General features: G+C 42.7%; 1 protein-coding gene across 2 annotated transcripts in view; it reads left to right on the top strand.

The window, feature by feature from the left end:
- Esyt2 (extended synaptotagmin 2) overlaps positions 1-24,539 on the top strand; it is a 98,824-nt gene that overhangs the window by 45,579 nt on the left and 28,706 nt on the right. For both annotated transcript variants that reach the window (XM_069997209.1, XM_069997208.1), the window contains exons 7-13: positions 3,259-3,314; positions 9,309-9,429; positions 12,016-12,192; positions 13,311-13,393; positions 17,099-17,147; positions 19,237-19,326; positions 20,097-20,192. In XM_069997209.1, coding sequence (XP_069853310.1) covers positions 3,259-3,314; positions 9,309-9,429; positions 12,016-12,192; positions 13,311-13,393; positions 17,099-17,147; positions 19,237-19,326; positions 20,097-20,192 — 672 coding nt within the window. The remainder of the gene's footprint in view (positions 1-3,258; positions 3,315-9,308; positions 9,430-12,015; positions 12,193-13,310; positions 13,394-17,098; positions 17,148-19,236; positions 19,327-20,096; positions 20,193-24,539) is intronic.

Below are 24,539 nucleotides of genomic sequence, written 5' to 3'. Positions count from 1 at the left end.
TGTGTGTGTGTGTGTGTAGTGTGTGTGTAGTGTGTGTAGTGTGTGTGTAGTGTGTGTGTAAACTTTTCAAACTGAGATTCTAAAATATCTCATTCTCACACTCACTTGCTTACTCTTTCACATACTTGTTTCCTCTCACACCTACCTTTACACACACTCATATTCCCATCTAGTTCTGTCACATTTCATCTCTTTCTCACACATTTACCCTCACATGCTCGTTCTCAAATGCGCTTGCTCTCCATACTCCTACTTGTTTGTCTTTCTCTCCCACTAGCTGGCTCATCTTCACACACTCTAGACTTCTGTGCTTGGCAGCCCTCTCCTGGTCTCATTGTCTGGAACTCGGGGACCCTTTGCCTGGGTCTCTTTTTTGCACTCAAGTCTCTCTTCGGAGCCCAGCTGACTCTGACGACCCACAGTCTCATGTCTGCCTTCTTAACAGTTTGCTTCTCTGAACCTTAGCAGCATGTAGGAGTGTTCCAGCCATTTTCATGAGGTTCATGTGGAAACAGCAGCAGTGCATATTGTCTGTAAACTAATACCCAGACTGAGAGACAAGTTCAAAAAGCAAGTTGGGGTTAGAGCTGTTCCATGTAGAGAGACGTTAGGGCGAGGGGTTAGGGGAGAAGGTACATCAGAGGCAGGGCTTGGCTTAGGGCAAAGATGGCCCTTGAAAATGAGGCTACCCCCAATGTGGACTGAGCAGGAAAGAGGATTTCATTTTGGCCTGTTAACTAGCTGTGAAGTCCAAAAGTTCCAGGTGAAATCATTTCCTCCAGGTCTGAGTTTTCTTATTTGTAAAATTCAGAGATAGTTATTTTGGTTCTGTATCTAATTCTAAACTTGACTACCAACTTTTTTTTTTTTTTTTTTTTTTTTGGGTCCAGTCCTGGGGCCTGAACTCGGCCTTTGCGCTGTCCCTCAGCTCTTCATCTCAAGGCTAGCTAGCGCTCTACCACTTGAGCCACATTGCCACTTCTGGCTTTTTTCTTTTTGCTTATGTGGTGCTGAGGAATTGAACCCAGGGCCTTATGCATGCAAGGCAAGCGCTCTACCACTGAGCCACCTTCCCAGCCCCTTGACTACCAACTTTTAAAGCCAGTTTTAAATGTAATATTAAAAAATAATACCTGTTTGCTTCTTTTTTTGAGCATACTCCAATAAGCCTTTTTGTTCTTGCATAATGCTATCATGCTTTTTTTCTTTTTTTGCTGAAAATGGAAACTTTCTTGTAGTGTCAATGCCTTTTATCTTTGATTTTGATGATGGAAAGATATCTTTCAGATTTCTAGTTTAAGCTTTTTTCTTGTTGTTCATAAGACAGCGTTATTGCTACCTTTTGTGGATGCTTTGCAGCTAATCTTTGCACAGTTTTTATCATTTAAAATACAACAGCAGATTTAATTCAGTTCTGTTATCAGGCTTTTAAAATTTTCATGCAGGGGCTGGGAAGGTGCTCAGTAGTAGAGTGCTTGCAAGGCAAGCACGATGCCCTGGGTTTGATTCCTCAGCACCACATAAACAGAAAAAGCTGGAAGTGGTGCTGTGGCTCAAGCGGCTGAAGAGCTGAGGGTTAGTGCTCAAGCCAAGTTCAAGCCCCACCACCGACCAAAAAAATAAATAAATAAAATCTTCACGCAATAGCAGGCTACACCTAGCTGATGAAAATCAGCAAAGTGTTGGTTGGAGCAAGTGTTGAAACAAGGTCTCATAGTGTAGTCCAGGCTAATCTCAACCCTCACGTTCTTCTTGCTCTAGCCTTTGGGAGTTGGGATTATAGGTATGTCTCACAAGCCAAGCAAAGCATACTTTTTTTTTTAAAGCAAAACAAAGTAGAGGCCATCTAGGATACATTTTACAGTGATTTTAAAATTCAATTCAATTTCATTTGTCTTAGGAGACAGAGTGCCATCTTGTTTAATTCAGTGTCATACTCGGCTGAGGTTGCTCTGAATGCCTGGCTCAGCTCTTCTCCTGTGTCAGCTCTCCAGAAGCTGGGACTATCGTTACACAGCACCATGACAGCTGTGATTTATTTATTCATTTATTTTTGTCTGTTGTAGGGCCTGAATTTAGGACCTGGGTTCTGTCCTTGAGCCTTTTTGTTCAAGGCTAGTGCCCTACCACTTTGAGTCACAGGACCACTTCCTGTTTTCTCGTGGTTAATTGGAGATGAGTCTCTTGGACTCTCCTGCATGGTCTGGGCTGGCTTTGAACCACAATCCTTAGATCTCAGCCTCGTGATTAGCTAGGATTACCAGTGTGAGGCACCAGTTCCCAGCTTGTGATAATTTTTGTATGACACATTTATGCAGTTTTCTAATCCGAGTGCTATTAACAAATAGCAATGCATCCAGAGAAAAAGCTGATGATGGATCAGTGTAATTAAAGAGACAATTCTATTCTGGGCTACAGTTTTGATCAGATAAGCAGGGTGTTGAAAACGGGTAATGGGAATGGCTTTCATTGTTTTGTGTGTGTGTGTGTGTGTGTGTGTGTGTGTGTGTGTGTATAATGATATGTAGTATGCACAGTTTTAGGAATCAACCTAGAAAAGATTCCTTGGTTGTTCTCCTTCATGCACTTAATACATGTGTTTTCTTTGACAACTTAGAATTGGTCATTTGGTTTTTAGTTTATTCATGTGATACTTAGGTATCCTGGTGTTCTTTTTTTTTTTTTTTTGGTAGGTCGTGAATTGAACTCTGGGCTTGAGTGCTGTCCCTCATCTCTTTGGCTCAAGGCAAGCGCTCTACCACTTGAGCCACTGCACCACTTCCATTTTTCTAGTGGTTTATTGGAGATAAGAGTCTCACAGACTTTCCTGCCCGGGCTTGCTTTGAACCGTGATCCTCATATCTCAGCCTCCTGAGTAGTTAGGATGACAGGCCTTAGCCACCAGCGCCTGGCTCCTGGTGTTCTTATAAGATCAGAGTAATAAGCCGGGCGCTCGTGGCTCATGCCTATAATCTTAGCTACTCTGGAGGCTGAGATTTGAGGAACTAGGTTCGAAGCCAGCCCGGGCAGGAAAGTCTGTGAGACTCTAATGTCCAGTAAACCACCAGAAAACCGGAAGTGGTGCTGTGGCTCAATTGGTAGAGTACTAGCCCAAGAGCTGAGGGACAGTGCCCAGGCTCAGAGTTCAAGCTCCAGGACTGGCAAAAAAAAAAAAAAAGAAAAAAAAACCTGTATGTATTTGATATGAAACTGGAAACTGTATGGACCCCTAATATCATTGTTCTTTTTTTAAAACAGCTTTTAGAGATTAACTGGACAGGACTGACTAATCTTCTGGACATCCCTGGATTGAAGTGAGTTTGTTCAGAACCCACTGTTGGCTCATTGATAATGTCTTTTGTATTGTCACAGACATACCATAAAAATGGCTAACACTATTGTCTGGCATGTAGAATTGGTGCCTCTCAGTAGGCTTTCATCAGAAATGACCAGAGTGTAGTTGAGTTTTGTTCACTCAGCCGTGCCTATCTAAAGCAATCCTGATTAAAGTAGGATGACTCCAGGAGAATCATAGAGCCACTCCTTGTGTACCTTTTTTCTAGGGCATGTCTCCAGTGGTGGCACTTTAGAGCGTAGCTGTCCCTTTCCTTGCCTTTTCTCACCTTTACCTCTGTCTCAGTGAGCTGGACCTCAGGGTGAAGTTTCTGTATGGTATACTGGGAGTCCCTTCCTTCCTCTGTAATGATTTAATTTCTGAAAATGCGTGAGGCGTGGAGGTTTCGCCCCTGGGAGGGAGTGGGATTGGGCTGTTGTTGAGTTCCAGTATTCGTCTGAAATGGTGGGTGGAACTTCGAAAGCTAGAAGTTTGGGTTACACCCTTCTAAACTTGGTTTTGCTCCTTTTGCTATTTTATTCAAAGTTTAAAACACATTACTTGTTAAGGGTGCAAGTCTTCCAGAAATTTGAGGCAGTCCTGTTCAAAAGTCAGTTGTAGGTGCTATGGGTTGCTGGATTAGGAAACTTACCATCTTTCATAGAACTATAGAAGGAACATATTTAAAATATTTAATTTATCATCTGACTCAACTGGTCTTAAAAATGGAGAGAGCATGAGTGAGAGAGAAGAAAAAGAGGGAGCAAGTACGCTACCTCTGAGTTACATCAGTAGCCGTTTCAATCAAGGCAGATTGTATATCTACTTTGAACCAGCCACTGTTCTCAATTTGGTTGTAACTAAACAGCAGTCCCACAACTGTTCTTACGGAGCTCAGCCTGCTGCTGGCCTCAAAGACTTGTACAATGAGGGCATCTGGCACAGGAAAGGTTAATACAGACTGATGCTGTGGGCATAGCTCTTGTCTCAGGCAGGTAAGTCCATAGCCCAGCATGCACCTGCCAAATTTTCCTCAGCCTACCTAGGACAGATTCCTGAAGATGAGGTTTGGACTCATGTATACCTTTAGAGGAGGAAAGAGAACAGGTTAGTTGTTTGAAAATAAACCACTGAATGGAGGTATCCCCCAAAGAAAGAGCCTTCACAGGAAACAAGGGGACTGGGTATTGTTTGCCAGGTTAAAAAAAACAACCAAGCAACAGATACCTACATGATGAATGTTTCGCTGTGTGCACTTCGTCTCTGATTGGCGGGAAACCAAAATAACACATACTATGGAGCTTCTGCTCTGTAAAATAACACCATATTAGCTGTCCAAAAGCTTGACATCAGACCAGGTAAATGATGTGCCCCTCCTCTGGCAAGACTAGTCAGTCCCAAACCAGTTTCTTTACAAGGGATCTACACACACACACACAGTAGATAAGCACTAAGTACACACATGCATATGCATACATATCTAGCTTCTCTTTAATAGTGTATATGTAGATAGTCTCGTTTTACATAGTAGTAGCTTCGACTATTTATATTTATCTGTGTAGTATACGTATTCCTGTACACTCACTCTCTATAGAATTACATAATTAAAAATTTACATGCATTTGTATATCATATATATAGAAAGATTAATATATTTCATGAGAATAGCTGGGAGCTGTGGCTTACATCTAAAACCCTCTTTTTTTCCTGTCAGTCCTGGGGCTTGAACTCAGGGCCTCAGCACTGTGCCTGAGCTGCTTTTTTTCCTCAAGGCTAGCACTCTACCACATGAGTCACAGCGCTACCACCGGCTTTTTCTGTGTATGTGGTGCTGAGGAATGGAACCCAGGGCTTCATGCATGCTAGGCAGGCATTCTACCACTGAGCCACCTTCCCAGCCCACATCTATAATCCTAACAACTCAGGAGGCTGAGATCTGAGGCTTATGGTTTAGAACCATCCAGGCAGACAAATCCAAGAGACTTATCTCCAAATAACCAGCAAAAAGCTGGAAGTGGATATGAGGCTCAAGTGGTAGTGCCAGCCCAGCCCTGAACAACACAGTGAGTCTGAAAGACCCTGAGTTAGAAAAGAAAAAAATAGGCAATCTACGGTATAAAATTTAAAAATGAGATATATATTTAATATACTATATATTTACATTCAGTTATGTAAATTTTATATAATATATAATATATCATAAACTTACATAATAAAATATAAAATTTGGGCCACTAGCTCTTGCAGACTTTGTGTCAAGTTAGAGGTGTAAGCTGGCCACTAGTGACTCACATCTATAATCTTAGCTACTCAGGGGCTGGGAAGGTGGCTCAGCGGTAGAGCACTTGCCTTGCATGCCTGAGGCCCTGGGTTCCATTCCTCAGCACCACATAAGCAAAAAGAGAAAAGCCGGAAGTGGTGCTGTGGCTCAAGTGGTAGAGCGCTAGCCTTGAGCTGAAGAGCTGAGGGACAGCGCCCAGGCCCGGAGTTCAGGCCCCATGACCGGACCCAAAAACAAAAACAAAAAAACAAACAAAAAAAAAGAGAAAATCTTAACTACTCAGGAAGCCAAAGTCAGGAAGACTGTTTTAAGGCCTGTCTAAGCAGAAAAGTTCACTAGATTCCATCTTCAAAATACCTAAGAAAAAGCAGGACTGGAGGCACGGCTCTCACAAGTACAAAGGTGGAGTTCAGATCCCACTTGCATTACCACCATCACTGCCTCTCCCCAGATTAGAGCTATGACAAGTCTTACGTTGTACCCAAAAGAGGTAAATAATAGTTGAGGTTAGTTACAATGAAGTCTCGCTCCAGCTTCATAAAAAGGTGTCCATAGGCTGTATTAATTGACTACAAAAAGGAGCCTGAAATAAAATAGGGTTAATGCCTGAATCACTTGTCTTTTGTTGTTGTCATGTTTTTATGCTGATGCTTGGCTGGACCTCTGGCACTTGAGTCTCACATCCAATTCTGACTTTTTTGCTGGATGATGGGAGATAAAAGTATTGAAGATTTGTCTGCACAGCTTGTCTTTTACTCTCAATCTTCAGATTTCAGCTTCTTTAAGTAGCTAGTGGCTCCACTGCCTGGCTTTGTTATTGTTTTGCTTATTAGTTTTTATTGACAAATATTGTTCAAGATTAATTGTACTTACAAACTGACATGTTGAATTGAAACTCCTTTGTACAACTACTTGAAAATAATAAATATTATATAAAGTAAGATGCTTCACTGTGATACTTCCATAAATGTATACAGTGTAATCATTCACTCTGTCATTCTTTCTTTCCTCTAACCCTTCTCCTCCCTCATCTACCCCTCCAGAAATCCCTCTTTAGTGATATTTGTTGTGTTTATTTTTATGTATGTGTGTATATGTGAATATTTATGGATGTGTGTATGTATGTACTTGTATGCGTGTGTGTATTTATGTGTATGTAGGCATGTATGGGTATATATGTTTATGTGTATGTGTGTGTATTTATGCGGGTATGCATGTGTGTATGTATCTGTGTGTATTTGTTGGTACTAGGACTTGAACTCAGGACCTCCCTAAGCTTTTATGTTCAAGGCTGGCACTCTGCCACTTGAGCTACTGGATTTTTGTGGTTAAACGGAGATAAGAATCTCACTGACTTTTCCGCCTGGGCTGGCTTCTAACTTTGGTCCTCAGATTTCAGCCACCTGTGCCTGGCTGTTTTTGTTTTTATTTGAAAGTTTTTTCTTCAAAATTCTTCAAATGAAAGAAAAAAATGAGTATTGCTTTTGTGGGACTGGCTTGATTTCGTTTAGCATGATGCTTGGCTGTTCTCCTGAATGTCCTAGTTGTGTCTCAGTGAAGAACTTCAGGCAGCCTGGGAAAGGTGGAAGAGGATGGGGGCTGGGGCATGCACAGGAGTGGGGCTAAGGAGGGATTTGGGAATCGTGGCTTTAAGAGGTCACTGCTGTGTGGGTGCTGCCTGGGATAGGAGCAGTGCCCACAGTGGATGGTTCAGAATGCTCTGAGATTTGGGAGTGGGCATTTGCCACATTTGAACTGGGTTTCTAAGCCAGCATGCACAAGGTGGGTGCTGCAAAGGATGCTTCAGTTTAGCACATTTCTCCATATAAACAAAACCACTGCTTCAGAGAGAAATGCCCAAAATAAAAATACATCTGGTGTGGGGCCGTGCAGAGCCTGCACAAGCCCTCAGCATCTCCCTAGAGTATCAGTAGCCAGGGCCATCTGCTCATAGTAGAGCAGTTCCATGTGCATTTAGCACTTAGGGTTTTTTAAAATCTTTTTTTCCTGTTAAACTGAAAAGCTTGTAAAGTAAATTCTGTATCTTGTCATAACACCTGGATCCCTGTCTTGCTCAGGTAATACTTGCTGAATGGTGATGCTGATAATTATTGTCTCACTAGATGTATTTAACTGTATAATTACATATCTGTGCTAATGATTTGATCTGGCAAGAACTGTGATCCTTCAAAACTTTACAGTTCTGGAAAATACGTTCCATAGCAATAGCTTTACATTTATATGCTTTCACAAGTATGGCCAGACACTTAAAGAGTAGGCAAGCCAGGTGCTAGTACCGCGCACCTTGAATCCTAGCTACTCAGAACGCTGAGAACTAACGATCACAGTTCAAACCCAGTCAGGGTAGGAAAGTCCCTGTAAGACTCTTATCTCCAATAAACCACTCAAAAAACTAACAAAAACCAGAAGTAGAGCTGTACCTCTTAAGTGGTAGAGCTGAAGAGCTCAGGGACAGTGCCTAGAGTTCAAGCCCCACGACCACCACCATCACCACCACCAAAAAAAATAGAACAGTGAAACCTGCTAAAATTGGTCTAGGATGGGAAAAAGGAGGAAGAGACCAATAGAAGGGATAAGATTGATTGGAATATATTGTAAATATGTGAATGTCATGGTGAAATCTCTGTGACTAATATATGCTAATAAGAAAGAGTAGGCAAAAGATACATTCAAATATATTCTTTTGCAAAATGCACTGGGATATGATAAATTACACAGAACTCTACACACACTGTGAAACCAAAAGAGGGTACTCTTAGAGAAACAAAGGTGCAATGCCTGCCTATGTGTCTCTTCATAGTTACATAAAGTAATGCACACACTGAAAGGAACTCCAGGATATGGAAACAAGAGACTTCTCTTTTTTCTCCCCTCTACTTTTTCTTTTTTTAGATTTTAGTTTGTGATACTCTGTTTTCTTACCTTAAGTATGGTATATTCCAAAATACATCTTTAGGAGGGTTGAAGGGAAGATACAGAACTCGAGGGAAATGGGTGAGAAAGTGCAGGAGTGCAGCTCACTGGACAACTCGGGTGGAGACGGGAGGCAGAGACTGGGAGAGACTCATCCGGGACGGGAGGCAGAGGCCGGGGCAGTGAGGGGCAGAAGACACTGCACAAAAGGAAATGCACCCATTGCCTGACTCATGTAAATGTAATCCTTCCATACATCACCTCTATAATAACAATAATGTAAACTTATAAATCTTTTGCACTATATAATAGGCTAGAGTTTGCTCTATAGTGCAATATAATAGACAAATATTAAAATACTCAGTATAAAAGTGTGAATAAACAATTCTTTTGCTTCATCAGAAGCTAGTATACAGTAGTAGTAGGAAATGTAATATGTGTAAGAAGCATAGGCCAATCAACGTTTGCTGTTACTCTTGTGTATGAAGTATTTCAAGTTGAAAAATCAATGAAATGTATCTTACTCAACATCAAGTCTATAATGAAGTTACACAGAAATGTATAAAAGATTTTTTAGGAGATTGCAACATAGTGGGAATTTTACCTATTCTGAAGATAAATTCTACTTCGTAGTTATCATAGCAGTTTCCCAGCTGAAGTGTCTTACCTGTCAATAGATACTGCATCATATTGTGGCTTGCTCATTGTTTGTTAAAGGTGATATGTCTGATTGTTTGTTCTTTACCTTCAAACTAACAGTGGTTTATCCGACACTATCATTCTGGATATAATATCGAACTACCTGGTGCTTCCCAATAGAATCACTGTTCCTCTTGTCAGTGAAGTGCAGATAGCTCAGTTGCGGTTTCCTATACCAAAGGTAAGCATGCTATAGCATCTATAACACTAAAAATACCTTAAGGACTTGTGCAGACATGGGTTATCTGGGGTGGGGTAATTCCCCAGGTCTGTCTGAAGGTCTGCATTGCCACCTTTGTCCTGTCCTGATGCAGTGGTGACTGTCCTGCTCTCCACCCTCTGCTGAACAGGTGTGCCTGTGACTCAGAGATCTCAAGGGGCTCATGAGCCTCGGTTGAGCTCCTTAGAGGTCCTGCAAACACTACTGTAAATCATAATGACTGCTAGGAGCATCTTGACAGCCTCAGTCATTTCAGAGGGTATGTGCTTTGTTTGTCATTGCTCCTAGCAACATGAGAGACGAGGAAGATTGTGATATGATGGCTTGTGTAGGTGTCTCTCGGACATTGTAATATGATTACTGCTGGCATCAGTGTGTAAGGGGGCAGCAGAGGCGCTTGGACAGCAGCTGCCTGCAGAGTGGAACAGCAGAACTGGAACTTGGTGGAACTTTGTGGACATGTGACAGAGCATGACTAGCGTCAAAGTTGTTTTTTGTTTGTTTGCTTTTTGGTACCAGATCTGGGCAGAGTGCTGCCCGTGAGCTTTTATGCTCAAGGCTAGCACTCTACCACTTGAGCCACAGCTTTATTTCTGACTTTTTTGGTAGTTAATCAAAGATAAGAGTCTCACAAGCATTCCTGCTAGGCTGGCTTTGAATCGCAATCCTCAGATCTCAGCCTCGTAAGTAGTTAGGATTACAGGTGTGAGCTACCCTTCCCCAGCTTAGCATCAACTTTTGCATCTGTAAAATGATAACTGTACTCGGCACACAGCGGATCACAGACATACAATCACCTTCAGTTGAGCAAACTGAAGTCTCACAAAGTGGTGAGGCTTGGTAGACAGGAAGTTCTGGTCATGAGGGATAGTGGAGTAAGTGATTTTCACAATCCAGAGTGTCAGAAACCAGATATGAGTCTGCATTATTTATATATATATATATATATATGCATGTATTATTATATGTATGCATTATTTGCATTAAGGAGTACTACTGGTGCACACTAGGTTGTTTTATACTCACATAAGGAGTAAGTTGGTGCTGTTTCAAGTGTGTGTGTGTGTGTTTGAGTTTGAGAGAGAGAGACTGACGAACTCAGGGTCTCAAGCCCTCACTTAGCTTTTTTGCTTGGAGATAGTAATCTACCATTTGAGCTACACCTCCTTTGTTTCAGTTTTTGTTTCCTGAAGTAGAGATGTTTCCCTAATGCTTTTTACTTTTCCTGACTAAATTAGATCTCAACAATAGTACATAAATCATCAAACATGCATGAACACACACAGTAGATTTAATGTGACACTACATATTAAAATGTCTTTTTCTTTAACATTAGATGCAGGAATCTTTCTTGACATATTTCTTTACTGTATGGACCTTTTTTCTCTGAGCGCAGTGAGCATTGAACCTTCCAGGTTCCAGCTGCCCTCCATCCCAAGGCTTAAAGGTCAATATTATACAAAGATGTTGCCAGATCATTTAACCTTTAGTCATATGAAAATATAAAGGAGAAATTTTCAATGTTTTGTTTTGTTTTTTCTGCTGGTCATGGGGCCTGAACTCTGGGCCTGGGCGCTGTCCCTCAGCTCTTCAGCTCAAGGCTAGCTCTCTACCACCAGAGCCACAGCACCACTTCCGGCTTTTTCTGTTTATGTGATGCTGAGGAATCGAACCCAGGGCCTCATGCTTGCAAGGCATGCACTCTACCGCTGAGCTACCTTCCCAGCCCCATTTTCAATGTTTTTTAAGGGTGCTCATTCACAGAGAAGCTTATCTTGTGCTGATTGAGACAGGAATGTCACTCTGTAACCTTTTAAGAGTTGGGAGAAAATGGAACAAGACATCCTACTTTACCATCCAAACTTTACCACCTTTGTTTGCTTTGAAAGAAATATGAAGCTGGGCGCCAGTGGCCCACATCTGTAATCCTAGCTACTCAGGAGGCTGAGATCTGAGGATCATGGTTCAAAGCCCGCCAGGGCAGAAAAGTCCGTGAGACACTTATCTCCAGTAAACCACCAGAAAACTGGAAGTGGCACTGTGGCACAAGTGGTAAAGTGCTAGCCTTGAGCTGAAGAGCTGAGGGACAGTGCCCAGGCCCAGAGTTCAAGCCCCATCATCAACAAAAAAAGAAAGAAAGAAAGAAAGAAAGAAAGAAGAGTGGACTTTTTTTGTCAGCCGTTTTAGAGAAAAGACTACTTAAAGTCTACATGTAATACATATTTCAGAATTTCCGTTTACTCTTGGTTTAATGACAGTATTTCATAGGACTTTTCAAAAAATTGATGGTGTGGTTACTACCTGTGAAGTACTTAGTAACAGGTCTGATGCACCTTCATGTCAGTTATTACTTAGAACTAGAGTGTAGAATCATTTGGTGAGCAGCATGGCTCTGTGTCTTCAGTTTCCTTTGGGGTTACGTTTACTGCCATGCTAGGACCTCTGTAGTCAGTGTTCCTGACACCCCAGTTCTTCCAACTGGGTCAGATACATAGTTGTCAACCAATCTCTGTCAATGAGCCACAAATGCTTTGTTCTTCTTTTCAGGGTGTTCTAAGGATACATTTTATTGAAGCTCAGGATCTTCAGGGGAAAGATACTTACCTTAAGGGTCTCGTCAAAGGAAAGTCAGACCCCTATGGGATCCTCCGAGTGGGAAACCAGATCTTCCAGAGCAAGGTCATCAAGGAGAACCTGAGTCCCAAATGGAACGAGGTATATGAGGTAAGGAATTTGTCCTGCTGGGTTCCTTGGTGTGGTGCACTTGACACTGAGTTGGTGCATGGCCACTTTTCGTTCCAGACTTCACATAGCAGTGTGGCTAATGTAAACCATTGCTTAAATTTTCTTTGCTTTAATTTCCCATCTTTAAAAAAGTATTTTCTCTTCCTCATAACAAACAAGAATGTTATGAGGAAGACTTTTAAAGCTTAATTATATAGTGTTTTATATATACATATATACAATAAATAATTGGCAAAATATTCTCATGTATTTTTCTAATCATAAAATGTTACACGTGGTTATTAACATATAAACACAAAGGTGAGATTCTTCTGTTGTGTGAACCTTTCACTTAACGCATGCAGGCATGTATTAAACACGTATTTACACGCCAATGAACAGAGACCCCCTTGAGTTAAATGTCTTACTGTGTAGGCCAGACTGCCTTGAATTTACAATTTTTCTGCTTCAGTCTTCCAAGTATTAGAATTAACACGTGTGGGCAGTATACTGAGCTGAACTGTACATGATTTTAATTAACAACCATTCTTTTGAATGGTTGTTAATACCATCATTTACTCGTACTTGTCAGTGCAATATTATCAGCACACGTATAATGTGAATGTTTTCCACATGTGAAGCTCCTCACTGTGAATTGCTGGATCAAAAGGTACAGGTTTTTAAAGGACAGGATTCTTCAAAACAATAATGGAATTTATGCTACTCCTGCTTCCTGACTCCCTGCCCTTGTCAACCTGTGACTTTCTTATTTTCTTTTTCTCTGAGTGCTAACTGGGCAGTGGTTATTCTGTGGTTATTCTGAATGGAATTACTTCAGGGGTTCTGTATCCTGCATCTTTTCTCTGTCCTGGGCCTTGTACAGGGTATGGGTGATGTTGTATTTGACCCAACAAGATGTAATGCATGTAACCAGAAACAAGCACAGTGAGATGCTGCTTTGTGGGCAAGTATTTTAGAATGGCTCAGACATCAGGAAGATGTGTGGTCTGATAATAAAAACAGCTTACTGCTAAAGTACATAGTCATATTATAATCATCAAAGCAGTAGATGACAGCTTTAGGGAGGCGGCAATAACTCCTAACCGTTCATTTTTCAGGCTTTAGTCTATGAACACCCTGGACAAGAATTGGAGATTGAACTCTTTGATGAAGACCCAGACAAGGATGACTTCTTAGGAAGGTGACGGGAAGTGTGGGAACTCCGCTATCACTGACACAGATAGGAGCTTTCAATACATTTTAAAATCGTTTTTAAATGTAATGTTTCACCTTCTGTTTCTCTCTTTCTTCTTCTTTCCTTCCTTCTCTCTCCTCTCCTCTCCTCTCCTCTCCTCTCCTCTCCCCTCCCCTCCCCTCCCCTCCCCTCCCCTCCCCTCCCCTCCCCTCCCCTCCCCTCCCCTCCCCTCTCCCCCTTCTCTTCTTTTCTTTTTTGTCAGTCATGGGGCCTGAACTCTGGGCCTGGGCGCTGTTCCTCAGCTCTTTAGCTCAAGGCTAGCGCTCTACCACTTGAGCCACAGCTCCTACTTCCAGCTTTTTCTGCTTATGTGGTGCTGAGGAATTGAACCCAGGACCTCATACATGTGAGGCAAGCGCTCTACCACTGAGCCACCTTCCCAACCCTCTTTTCTTTCTTTTTTCTTTTTCTTTTCTTTTCTTTTCCTGTCCTGGGTCTTGAACTCAGGGCTTTGGCACTCTCTCTGAGCTTCTTTTTGCTCAAGGCTAGTGCTCTACCACTGGAGCCACAGTGCCACTCCCAGCTTTTCCCAAGTAGTTTATTGGAGATAGGAGTCTCACAGACTTTTCTGTCTGGGCTAGCTTCGGATCACAATCCTCAGACATCAGCCCTCCTGTGTAGCTAGGATTATAGGCAAGAGCCAGTAGTGTCCAGCTTCATCTTCTGTTCTTCAAGTATTATTTCTTCTTCTTCTTCTTTTTTTTTTGGGGCGGGGGGTTCCAGTCGTGAGCCTGAACTCTGGGCCTGGGCGCTGTCCCTCAGCTCTTCAGCTCAAGCTAGCACTCTACCACTTGAGCCACAGTGCCACTTCCGGCTTTTTTCTTTTTGCTTATGTGGTGCTGAGGAGTTGAACCCAGGGCCTCAGGCATGCAAGGCAAGCGCTCTACCACTGAGCCACCTTCCCAGCTCACTAAGTATTATTATTTCTAAAAGGGTCCTGTTGTGTGTTGCAGTAACAGCTAGCCCTAGGACCCCTTGAGTCAGGGTTAAACACATGAGAGGTCCAGAGGCTACACTCAGAGATGCCTATGTGCAGGTGCCTACAGGGGTACTTTGTCCTAGTTTGTAAAAGTAGCTTTTTTTAGTTTGGCCTATACATTGTGATAATAAATACCAATTTATTTTGTTTCAGTTGAATGACTAATAGCTGAAAAAAAGTGAGCTAAAAAAAAATTCTAGGGCCAGTTTGTTGGATTTAGGCCTGTGCCCGTAGTACTAGCTACTCCGAAAACAGGAGTAGGAGAGTTTGCAGTCCTGAGCCCAGCTGAGACAAAAGCACCAGACCCAAGCTACAAGCAGAGGGCTGGGAATGTGGCTCCAATGATAGAGTGCTTGTCTAACAATGAGGTCTTGAATTCAAAGTATCACCAAAAAATTATTTTTCTATTTGATCTTTTTTCCCCCTTGGTATTAGGGCTTGAAGTCAGGGTCTTAATCTCTCGCATAACTTCTTCATTCAAGGCTAGTATTCCACTACTTGAGCCACAATCCCGCTTCTGATTTTTTACTTGTTTATTGGAGATGAACGTCTTACAGACTTTTCTGCCCAGACTGGCTTTGAAGTGTAATTCTCAGATATTAGCCTCCTCCTAAGTAGCTAGGATTACAGGTGTGAGCCACCAGTAACAGTCCTTCTAATCTATATTATTTAACCTAGTAATTGTGTGTGTGGAGGGAACATGGCACCAGTGGCTCATGCCTATAATTCTAGGTATTCAGGAGTCTGTCTGAGGATCAGGGTTCAAGGTTCAGAACCAGCCCTAGCAGGCAAATACTCAAGAGTCTCTCTTTAGTTGCTAGCAAAAAGCTGGAATTGAAGATGTGTGGCTCAAGAGGTAGAGTGCCAGCCATGAGCAAAGGCCCTGAGTTCAAAACCTGAGTTAAAACCCCAGTGCTGGCACGCATGCGCGTGTTCACGTGTACACACACACACACACACACACACACACAGGAGTGGGTGACATTGCTGAGGTTTAGGAGTGGGTGACATTGCTGAGGTTTGTGCTTTTTCTGAAGTAATCTTTTATGTTATACCTGATTTGAGACTATCTAAGATTTTATGTGTTGTGTTCTGACTTGGGTATCTGTGGCTGCAAAAGAAAACTGAAGTAAAAGCAACTTCAAGAGGAATGTTGTGAGATCAAATGTGTTCTGGTAAACTTAGTGTGTAGACTGGAGGCTAACAGATCAACCAGGGCTACGAAAAGAGGGTTTACACTAAGACCTAGACTGCAGGGGCAGAGGGAAGGGTGTGTAAAGAGAAAGTGCAAGTACAATCATCTTAGTCCTTCTCACTCCTGTGGGGGACGCCATCCTTTGAACCGGAGAAAGGTTTTGGAAATAGAGCAGGGTTCTTTTTGGAAACTGAGCCCCAAAGGCCTCTGTAGGACTGGATACTCTGTGTGTCTGGAGTCTGCAAGTGCAGGTGGAAGGTCCGAGTTACAATTCAGTACGAGAGCAACTGCTCCATGGGGATTGGGGATCAGGAATGGAGCGGCACCAGCAGAGAATTTGTAATGTAAGAGAGTTGAGTTTTTTTTTTTTTTTCTTTTTTTTGTCAGTCATAGGCCTTGAACTCTGGGCTTGGACACTGCCCTGTACTTTTCAGCTCAAGGCTAGTGCTCTACCACTTGAGCCACAGCACCACTTCTGGTTTTCTGGAGGTCTATTGGAGATAGTCTCACGGGGGGCTGGGAAGGTGGCTCAGTGGTAGAGTGCTTGCCTTGCATGATGAGGCCCTGGGTTCAATTCCTCAGCACCACATAAGAAAAAAAAGAAAAAAAAAAGGAGATAGTCTCACAGAGTTTCCTGCCTGAGCTGGCTTTGTAACCGTGATCCTCAGATCTCAGCCTTATGAGTAGCTAGGATGACAGGCATGAGCCACCAGCGCCTAGCCAAGAGTGCCCGGCGAGTTGAGATAAAAATATCTCAATATTTTCAGTGCATACTACATTGTAGGAAAGACTAGGGTTTTTTTTTAAAAAATAATTTATTCATTCATTCATTCATTCATTCATTCATTCATTCATTCATTCATTCATTCATTTTTGTCGGTCATGGGGTTTGAACTCTGGGCCTGAGCACTGTCCCTCAGCTCTTCAGCTCAAGGCTAGCACTCTACCACTTGAGCTACAACGCCACTTCTGGTTTTCTGGTGGTTTATTGGAGATGAGTTTCACGAACTTTCCTGCCTGGGCTGGCTTTGAACCATGATCCTCAGATCTCAGCCTCCAGACTAGCTAGGATGACAGGCGTGAGCCACCCAGCGCCTGGCTTTTTTTTTTTTTTGGTCATGGGGCTTGAACTCTGTGCCTGGGCACTGTCCCTCAGCTCTTCAGCTCAAGGTGAGCCCTCTACCATTTGAGCCACAGTACCACTTCCATGATTTTTTATTTTTTATGGCTCTGATTTCAGCTGAGCCAATCTTGGAATTCTGACTTTTAGAAACTAAATCTTAGTCTTGTCCTTACTTCTCTGGACGTTGTTAGGAATATGCTGGGTAAACCTTAGGGAATGCAGCCTGTTTCCTAGCAAACTCTAGCACTTGGTTGCATTTCTGGAGTACCTTTTCAATGCGCATGTTTGAGGTCATTTTAGTCACAAAGTATGGGTGTTCTAAAGATGTTTTCCTGTATTTTGTTTTTCCTATAGTCTTATGATTGATCTCATTGAAGTGGAGAAGGAGCGCCTTTTAGACGAAGTAAGTCTTCTGCAGTGAAAGAAGCATTGCCTCCTGTTTGTGACCCCAGAAGGGCTGCGGCTCACTTTCCCACTCAGCCAGTGTGGGGAAGCTGGACAAGAGACATGTGCTTCACAGATACAGAGAATCTAGCAGGCCTGTGCTAGGGTGGGTTCAGGGGTAGAATGCTTGTCCAGCATGCACCTTATAAGCACTGAACATGCATATAAGCACATACATGCGCATTCATACATACACACAGAACGTAGGCCTTTAACAACAAAGTAAAAATGAAGTTAAGAGTCATATGAGATGGAATGCCTAGAATACTTAGTATGTGCTAGAAATTCTTTTTTTTTTTTTTTTTGTTGGTCGTGGGGCTTGAACTCTGGGCCTGGGCGCTGTCCTTCAGCTCTTCAGCTCAAGGCGAGCGCTCTACCACTTGAGCTACAGCGCCAATTCCGTTTTTCTGGTGGTTTATTTGAGATAGGAGTCTCACGGCCTCGTCTCTCCTGCCCGGGCTGGCTTTGAACAGCGATCCTCAGATCTCAGCCTCCTGAGTAGCTAGGATTACAGGCGTGAGCCACCAGCGCCCGGCTTGTGCTAGAAATTCTTATAGAATACACAACTGTCTATTGCAGACAGACCTTGATGCCAAGGCAGGCATTGGGGCAAAGATGTAGGTGAGCCGCTCAGTAATGAGGATTGTCACTGTAGCTGCAGTGAACAGCAGAGACAAACATGCACTTATTAGCCTGTTAAAGGTACCTCTAAGTGCCACAAAAATGTACAGCAAGAAAATACTTCTAGCGGAGATGTTACTAACAGAATTAAACAGGAAGGGTGGGGAGGAGGGGGGGCAGGCGGGGGTGCTGGGGAGATGGGAAGGGGAAACAAAGGAGGAGGCAACAATGCTTAATAAGAGATGTACTCATTACCTTGCCCATGTAATTGTAACCCCTCTGTATGGTATTTTCACAATAAAAAAAAAAAAAGAATTGCACAAGAAGAATTTGAATTGGCTTCCAAAAGGTGAGTAAAATTGAGGCACATGAAGTTTAAAACTAAATCAGTATTTTGACTTTGCAGCCTTTAAAGCAGAATTTTCCTGCCCATGAGGGTTCAGTGTCCATGTAGCAAGTGATTCTGTGTGCCTTCTTGGACTCTGAGCCGGAGGCTTCTGAGGGACTGGCTGCTTCGTGGGTCTCGAATCTGGAATCACATGTGAAAGGGCATCTGAGTTAAATTTCAGTACGTGAGCACCTGCGTCCAGACATAGCACAGTGTTGAACAGAATAGACAAAGACCTGTGCTCTGCCAGGCCTTTCCTTACTGGATGTTTGAAGACCCTCTTTGGTTATCTCTTGTGGTTTTGTTTTGTTTTTAATTGTTATTTTTAAGGGGTTGTACAAAGGAGCTATAGTTTTATTGTTTTTTTATTTTTATTTTATTTATTTATTTTTGTTCATTGTGGAACTTGAACTCTGGGCCTGGGCACTGTCCCTCAGCTCTTAAACTCAAGGCTAATGCTCTACCCCTTGAGCCATAGCACCATTTCTGGCTTTTTCTGTTTATGTGGTGCTGAGGAATTGAACCCAGGACCTCATGCATGTGAGGCAAGCGCTCTACCACTGAGTCACCTTCCCAGCTCTTAAAGAAGAAATGAAATTTTGCTTATTTTTATTTATTTTTTTGTGTGTTGGTCGTGGGGCTTGAACTCTGAGCTTAGGTGCTGCTCCTGAGTTCTCCAGCTCAAGGCTAGCGCTCTACCACTTGAGCCACAGCACCACTTCCGGGATTACAGTTTTATAACTCAGGTTGTGAGTACAGTGCTACTTGGGCATATCCCCTTCCTGGCTTTCCCACACACAGCATGATCATAACCTCACAGGGGTTTTGTGAGGGTGAATGGATCCTTTAGCTTGTCTCTGGGCAGTCAGGGCAAGGTCATTACATACTCAGGACAGACTAAGTGCAAATTAAGTCCTTCTGTGCTGTTGAAGAACTGTCTATGCACACAGTCAGCACACAGTGCCGTATTGGTAGAGACAGTTTCAGTCCTCAGTTGACACTCATAAGAACTTCTGCTGAACATGGCACCTTTTTTCAGTGGTTCTCACTGGACGAAGTTCCCAAAGGAAAGCTGCACTTAAAGCTGGAGTGGCTTGCACTATTACCGGACGCATCGAACCTCGACAAGGTGCGTGAAGGGTCTGTTCTTAATGACCAGTCACTCAGGATCTAGGGTCAGTCTCTGACCATGTTGCTACTTGACAAAAACAAAAAACAGAACAATACACACATACACACATAAATGTATGTCTGTATGTAAGTTTGTGTATGTGTATATAACACTAGTCTTTATTATGCCATTAGTTACTACAGTAATGTCAGGAATAAGTTAAAACATTAAAGAATTGCAAGTTATTATACTTGTTCTATAAGATCTTCAAATTTGTGCTTGTAATGGAAGAGATTCGGAACGATATAATCATTGTGTGAGTACTTTTAGTAAATAACCTCTTTTTGGGGGGTGGGGGGGCTGGCCATGGGGCTTTAAACTTGGGGTCTGGTGTTGTCCTTGAGCTCTTTTGCTCAAACCTAGCACTCTCCTACTTTGAGCCACAGTTCTACTTCTCATTTTCTGGTAGTTAATTGGAGATAAGAGTCTTGCTGACTTTCCTGCATGGGCTTGATTTTAATCATGAGCCTGAGATCTCAGCTTCCTGAGTAGTGAAGATTTACAGGCATGAGCCCCCAAGACCCAGCTAATAAATACTGTTATTTCATACGCATCTAAGGGTATGAAATAACATTTGAAAGATACTGTTTCTGTCCTTGGTCTGTTGAATGCATTGAATGGTTTATTTCTCAGCTTTTTTTCTTGATGATAAATGACACAGTACAGTCAACTGGGAACAACCTGTCCTTGGTGAGCATGAACCTGCTGAGATACTTCCTTCCTTCTAGGTGCTGGCAGATATCAGAGCTGACAAAAACCAAGCCAATGATGGTCTTTCTTCTGCACTGCTGATTTTGTATTTGGATTCAGCAAGGAACCTTCCGGTAGGTTATGCAATGATAACTCATTTGGGTGCTTTACTCCTGGTAGCAGATCTTGCTTGGAAATCTCTACTTTGCTCAGTCATGATGTGCCATGTGGTTTTGTCTGGCTATGTGTTCAATTCAATGCAGGAGAGTAGCAACAGAGAAGTGTGAGTTAGCATTTTGCAGGTTCACCATTATTTTTATTAGAACTTTGTTGGCTAAAATGGGAATAGTCTCTGTTTGGAACAGGAATGAAATAAAACTGCTCTGAACACAAACTCCAAAAATGGGGTGCAGTACCCAGAGCTGCTGAGGCCAGGCAGCCACCAGGGTGCCTGTTTTGTTCTTAGAAAAAACAGTCTTAAAAATAACAGTTGGGCTGGGAAGGTGGCTCAATGGTAGAGCGCTTGCCTTGCATGCCTGAGGCCCTGGGTTCGATTCCTCAGCACCACATAAGCAAAAAGAAAAAGAAAAAAGCCGGAAGTGGCGCTGTGACTCAAGTGGTAGAGCGCTAGCCTTGAGCTGAAGAGCTGAGGGACAGCGCCCAGGCCCAGAGTTCAGGCCCCACGACCGGACCCAAAAAAAGAAAAAAAATAACAGCTAACTTTGGAAAAGGGAAATCCTACCAATCCAATCATTTTAGGCATAGGGTGATTCTCCACTGTCATGCTTTAAACCCAGTATTTAGGGTATGTCATTATTATACATGTGGCGTTGTTTGTTAATTTTTCTGATCATCCTATTTTTGTCTACTGGGTAGACATTTTTTATTTCCTTGTGCCAGTGGCTGGTTTTGTTGAAAGAAAGACTACGGCTGCCAGGCACAGCCTCCCACTTCCAACATCTTTCATTGCATAATCATTTTTACTTGGTAAATCTCGTCACAAAAACACTTGGCTTTTTCAACAGTCTGTTTTGGACCTTTCTAGTATAATCCAACCTCGCTGTGGGAAAACTGTGTTTCTTTGTGGTTGATGGAATGGTTTTCATTTAGCATCTTTCAAGTTTTTAACATTGTACATTTACTTAGACTTTTCAAAAAAAGTAAATGTACTTTTTGAATCAATATATTTTATTTCAAGTTAATAAAAATACGATAGAACATTTATTTTCTACACTGGGAAGATGTAATTGTTGTTATAACTGCCTGTAATTGTACTCTTTCTTTCAATGAGGATTTCTTGACTGATTTTAATTTCTTGAATTCTTAACTTTTCTGAATGTTTGATCAGTCCATTTAGGTAAAGTCTATGACCTGTTGAGCATGGTGGTACATGCTTGTAATCCCAGCACTTGCAAGGCTGCAGCAGAAGGAGCATGAATTTGAAATCAGCGTAGGCTTCTAGTGAGATCATATCTCAAACAAAATAAATCTGTGACCATATCTGTTAGAACAGTTTCAATTTGCATAAGGTACTTTATTATTATTTAGCCTTTTTATAGAATTTCTTACCAGTAGAACTTTCTGCTTTTGATCATGATAGTGTTTACTATACACTGTTGTTTATAATGTCTGATAAAAGTAAATTTCCTGTATATTTATTCATAGAAATAACAGCGGTGGCCGGGCGCTGGTGGCTCACGCCTGTAATCCTAGCTACTCAGGAGGCTGAGATCTGAGGATCGCGGTTCAAAGCCAGCCCGGGCAGGAGAGACCGTGAGACTCCTATCTCCAATAAACCACCAGAAAACCGGAAGTGGCGCTGTAGCTCAAGTGGTAGAGTGCTCGCCTTGAGCTGAAGAGCTGAGGGACAGCGCCCAGGCCCAGAGTTCAAGCCCCACGACCGACAAAAAAAAAAAAAAAAAAAAAGAAATAACAGCGGTGGCCAGGCTCTGGTGGCTCACACTTATAATCCTAGCTACTTAGGAGGCTGAGATCTGAGGATCGTAGTTTAAAGCCAGCCCAGGCAGTAAAGTCCATGAGACTCTTATCTCTAGATAACCACCAAAAAAAACAGAAGTGGAATTATGGCTCGGAGTGGTAGAGCGCTGGACTTTGGCCAAAAAGAAAAAAGCTCAGGGACAGTGCCGAGGTCCTGAGTGCAAGCCCCACAACCAACAAAAAAAACAAAAGAGAAATACTAGAGTTCATGAACTGGCAAGAAAGGATTTGGCCTCTCTGCAGAACTGTGTGCTTGTAATATCAAAGTGAAATTCTAATACTGTCACATAAGCAAAGAGGCAGTGAATGCGCTGCCCTTCTGTCAGGGGAGTACTCTGGAAGTGGCAGTGCCGTGGCTGTTGGAGGCACAGCATCCCCGCACAGCCACTGCTCCGCCAGGTATCTGGAGTAGCCGGAGCCTCGGCTGGCCAGGCCCTCGGTGTGGGGGTCCTCCTCGAGACTCTGTCTCAGCACTCCTGTTTGTTTGTGCTTCTGTGCTTCTGGTGTGTACACACTGACCACAATCCACCATTCTTTGCTTTCTCTTCCCATCTCCACTTTCCTAAGAGTATCTACGAGGGAAACTTTGGGTGTGGCTACTTAAAAGAAAGGCGAGCGTCGGGACTAGTGTTTTGTGAGAATACTACCTCAGTCTATAGAGCACTATTTGTGAGTCCTCCAGCTCCTTCTTCTTTTGTTCAGTGGAGACTGCCCAAGTGTGGCCTGGAACTTTTGTGCAGTCTGTTCATTGGAATGATGTGCATGCCGTTTTCCGTTCCTTGCATGATTTCAGTTACTGTGTCTTCACTTGGTGCTGTTTTTGTAGAATGTCACACTCTTGGGTAGTGCATCAGACATGAGATGAGCTAACCTAAGATTCTTCAACTGCTACTGACCCATAAGAACTAGAAAAGCAAAAAAACAAAAAAAACAATTTTAAAAAGTCCTTTGAGGAAGAAGTAAAGCCATAATGCTAAAATTTATCATCTATAGTTCATGTCAATCTGAGATGTGAATATTTCTTTTACAAGACTTTCCTAAATCTCCTTTTTCCTTCTGACCAAGTATAACAGTGTTAGAAACTGGCTCCCTCCTGTCTATACCTTATATGTCTCTCTTGTTCACTAGACAGGGTCATGTGCGGCCAGGGTCACCCAGCCAGCGAGAGCCTGCCTTCTACCAGTGGCCTGGCCAGAACCCTCAGAGCAGAAAAAAGCTGCATTGGGTTCAGCTTCTTTCTAAGAAGGAAGAATTAGTTTCCTGGAATGGATCATTGAGCATTTTGTTTTGATCTTATTATATCTGCTTCCTGATCTGTGTATGGGGCCTTTACTCCCACTAATATCCTGGTTGATATCTAGTCTCACTCTATGATCATTGAATACTACTACTAACTCACTTATTAGTCTAGAAAGTCACTCTTGAGACTCACATAATAATCAGTGAGATTCCTAAAGTCCGCTAGTCCTTTGGGTCCAGTAATAAAAGGACTTGGCATTTTTGTAGAGCATTCCTTTGTTTCCAAAGGCTTTCCACATCCACCCTGTTTATTATCATTTTAAGATCAGGGGCTGAGGAGGACCATACTTAAAGAAGAAGTATTTGTCTCATTTTCTAGATGAGGAAAATCTTGACTCCAGCAGGTAGGCAAGTTCCTTGGCACCTTCTTGGCCTTGTCCACTTACCTTTGTAAGGCCTTTTTAAAAGTCAGAAGGAAGGGGCTGGGAAGGTGGCTCAGCGGTAGAGTGCATGCCTTGCATGCATGAGGCCCTGGGTTCGATTCCTCAGCACCACATAAACAGAAAAAGCCGGAAGTGGTGCTGTGGCTCAAGTGGTAGAGCGCTAGCCTTGAGCTGAAAAGCTGAGGGACAGCACCCAGACCCAGAGTTCAGGCCCCATGACCGGCAAAAAAAAAAAAAAAGTCAGAAGGAAGTCAGTGTGGGAGAACACTCCTGTAATTCCAGTATCTCAGTGGCTGAGTCAGGAAGCTCTTATGCTTGAGGCCAGCCTGGGTTATATACATACTAAAATCCTATCTCAAAAAACAGAAGTCAAGAGGAGATTAGCAATGATGTATAATGTTTTAAAAAATCACTTCTGGCCAGTGCCAGTGGCTCACGCCTGTAATCCTAGCTACTCTGGAGGCTGAGATCTGAGAATTGCGGTTCAAAGCCAACCCGGGCAGGAAAGTCCGTGAAACTCTTCTCTCCAATAAACCACCAGAAAACCTCAAGTGGCACTGTAGCTCAAGTGGTAGAGCGCTAACCTTGAGCTGAGGAGCTGAGGGACAGCACCCAGGCCCAGAGTTCAAGCCCTACTACCGACAAAAAAAAAAAAAAAAAATCACTTCTGCTTCTAGTATTTCTTGGTGGAAAACATCATAAATAGTGTAAATGACAGGCTCACTGTGCCATTTGCACTCTGTCAATCTTAGTGTCTCTTTTAACTTCTCTAAGTTGCTTTTTCCTAATCTACAGCTACTT

Source organism: Dipodomys merriami, unplaced genomic scaffold (assembly GCF_024711535.1).
Source record: "Dipodomys merriami isolate MVZ:Mamm:240054 unplaced genomic scaffold, mDipMer1.0.p SCAF_5, whole genome shotgun sequence".
Classification (NCBI taxonomy): domain Eukaryota; kingdom Metazoa; phylum Chordata; class Mammalia; order Rodentia; family Heteromyidae; genus Dipodomys; species Dipodomys merriami.
Note: the sequence above shows the minus strand (reverse complement) of the source record. Positions and strands in the feature narration are given on the sequence as shown.